This window comes from Pyxicephalus adspersus, chromosome 9 (assembly GCF_032062135.1).
Source record: "Pyxicephalus adspersus chromosome 9, UCB_Pads_2.0, whole genome shotgun sequence".
Classification (NCBI taxonomy): Eukaryota; Metazoa; Chordata; class Amphibia; order Anura; family Pyxicephalidae; genus Pyxicephalus; species Pyxicephalus adspersus.
Genome location: NC_092866.1, coordinates 66535529 through 66537739, shown reverse-complemented (window position 1 = coordinate 66537739; position 2211 = coordinate 66535529). Strand labels below are relative to the sequence as shown.

The 2211-nt window shown below is 49.2% G+C and overlaps 1 protein-coding gene across 1 annotated transcript in view; it reads left to right on the top strand.

The window, feature by feature from the left end:
• The window catches only part of LOC140338246 (ATP-binding cassette sub-family C member 8-like), a gene marked incomplete in the record, with an annotated part of 27263 nt that overhangs the window by 16878 nt on the left and 8174 nt on the right, over window positions 1–2211 (top strand). Inside the window, 2 exon segments of the mRNA XM_072422379.1 lie at window positions 65–229; window positions 1076–1231. Coding sequence (XP_072278480.1) covers window positions 65–229; window positions 1076–1231 — 321 coding nt within the window.

Sequence of the window (2211 nt, the reverse complement as noted above, 5' to 3'; positions counted from 1 at the left end):
TCGTGACTATAATAATATTCATCATCACTGTTATGGACTCAGCCTCGCCTCTTTGTATTCACAGAAGATATTTTTCGGAGTGTCGTTCATTTCCTCACAAGAGTTCCTGGCGAACGCTTACGTCCTGGCCGTTCTCCTCTTCTTCGCTCTCCTCCTGCAGAGAACCTTCCTGCAAGCTTCCTATTATGTTGCCATAGAGACTGGAATCAACCTGCGAGGAGCCATACAGGTGACTAACTCCGCCCTCTTATTCCTCAGGGGAAGGGATATCAGCAGCCAATAAGGTTTCATGTATTTTCATCACATGGTAGAATAAGCTTCTAATTGGCTTCCTAAAATGAACTCATTTCTGTCATTGGGCTGCAGATATGAAAATAACTTTGTATGGCTGGAGATGAATTATAAAGAGAATATGACATTTGTTTTATTCTTCATGTATGGAAATGTGTGATGTGTTTGTGATTATTATTGTTAATATTAATAATAATAAACAGGATTTAAATAGCGCCAACATATTACGCAGTGCTGTACATTAAATGACATTGTTGCAGTTAGTGGGTTGCGGTAGCGCATGCGTTTCCATGCAGGAATGCGTTGGGGCTTTGGATTGTAGTAATGCAGCATTACATTTCTATGCGATGTGTTGGGGGGCCAATTGTAGGAAATGAGTGGCAGTGCGTATTGGGGACAGGTCCTTACATGTGAACAAGACACGCATGACCCTACATGTGGTGCATGAAAGGGACCCATCCCCCAGTCCCGTAGACAGAATCCCCCCAATATATAGATTCCCCCCCAGGCATCATCCATCCAGTGGTCATTTTGTCCCCAGAGCTGACACTCAGCGTTATCCCCCATCTCAGGGATATTAGCGTTGCCCCTCGGGGTCCCTCGATCTAAACGACGGGCCGATGACAAATTGCGCCCACGTTTCCATGGTGACCAGCGATCCAGGGCAATAATAACGCTCCACCATTTATATATTCACTGCAGGGGAAAAAAATGTCTCTGGTGTAAAGTGAATCTGTCATTCCCCCATCATGTGACCGATAGGCGTGTTATTCATATGTTACAGACAAAGATCTACAGGAAGATCATGAATCTGTCCACATCCAACATGTCCATGGGAGAGATGACATCCGGGCAGATCTGCAATCTGGTGGCCATCGATACCAACCAGCTGATGTGGTTCTTCTTCCTGTGCCCCAATCTCTGGGCAATGCCCGTTCAGGTAGGTGAAAGATGAAATCAGGCTTACAGTAGGTTGCTGGGTGGGAGGGGGCAGGAGGAGCCCTGGAGGTCCAGTCTGGGGGTTGGGCAGAGGGGAGAACCCCTTGGGACCCCATTTATATGGCTGAGGAGGATCACTGGCAGAGAAGACACATTCTGTGGGTGAAGGTTGTCCCCAATATGGAGGAATTCATGAAGACCCCTCAAAGGTCCCAGCTAAGCTCTTCCAAAGTTATGACTCATCAGTGGTATCAAAATGACCCCCGGGGGCATCACTCACACCAATAGCACCCCTATCTGCCCCTGAATGTACCCAGACGTCTGCTTTTAGATTAGATCTGGGGGGCAAATCCCCCTCCACTAACAGAAAACATTTTATATCTTCCCAGTCCATTGCCTTAACCAACAGCAACCAAACCTCATCTGAGCCTACAAAACCCAGGATGGCCACTTACCTCACCTGGAGATCATCCTATCTGAGATACACATTATACACCTGCTGCAACCTGACACCCATAGAGATTCACTCACCTGAGCGCACCATACCGACAGGTGAGAGAACATTCCCGAGTCTGAACATTCAGCACAATGGCATCACCTGGAGGTGTGGGGAGAGCAAAGGGTGACGTTCTATGGAAACAAATATGTCTGCAGGTGTGTGCAGGTGTGTACTGTGCCCCCTGTGAGCTGCTCATTGGCTGTCTCTGACCCCTGTGAGCTGCTCATTGGCTGTTGCTGACCCCTGTGAGCTGCTCATTGGCTGTCGCTGACCCCTGTGAGCTGCTCATTGGCTGTCGCTGATCCCCGTGAGCTGCTCATTGGCTGTCGCTGATCCCCGTGAGCTGCTCATTGGCTGTCGCTGATCCCCGTGAGCTGTTCATTGGCTGTCGCTGACCCCCGTGAGCTGCTCATTGGCTGTCGCTGACCCCCGTGAGCTGCTCATTGGCTGTCGCTGACCCCCGTGAGCTGCTCATTGGCTGT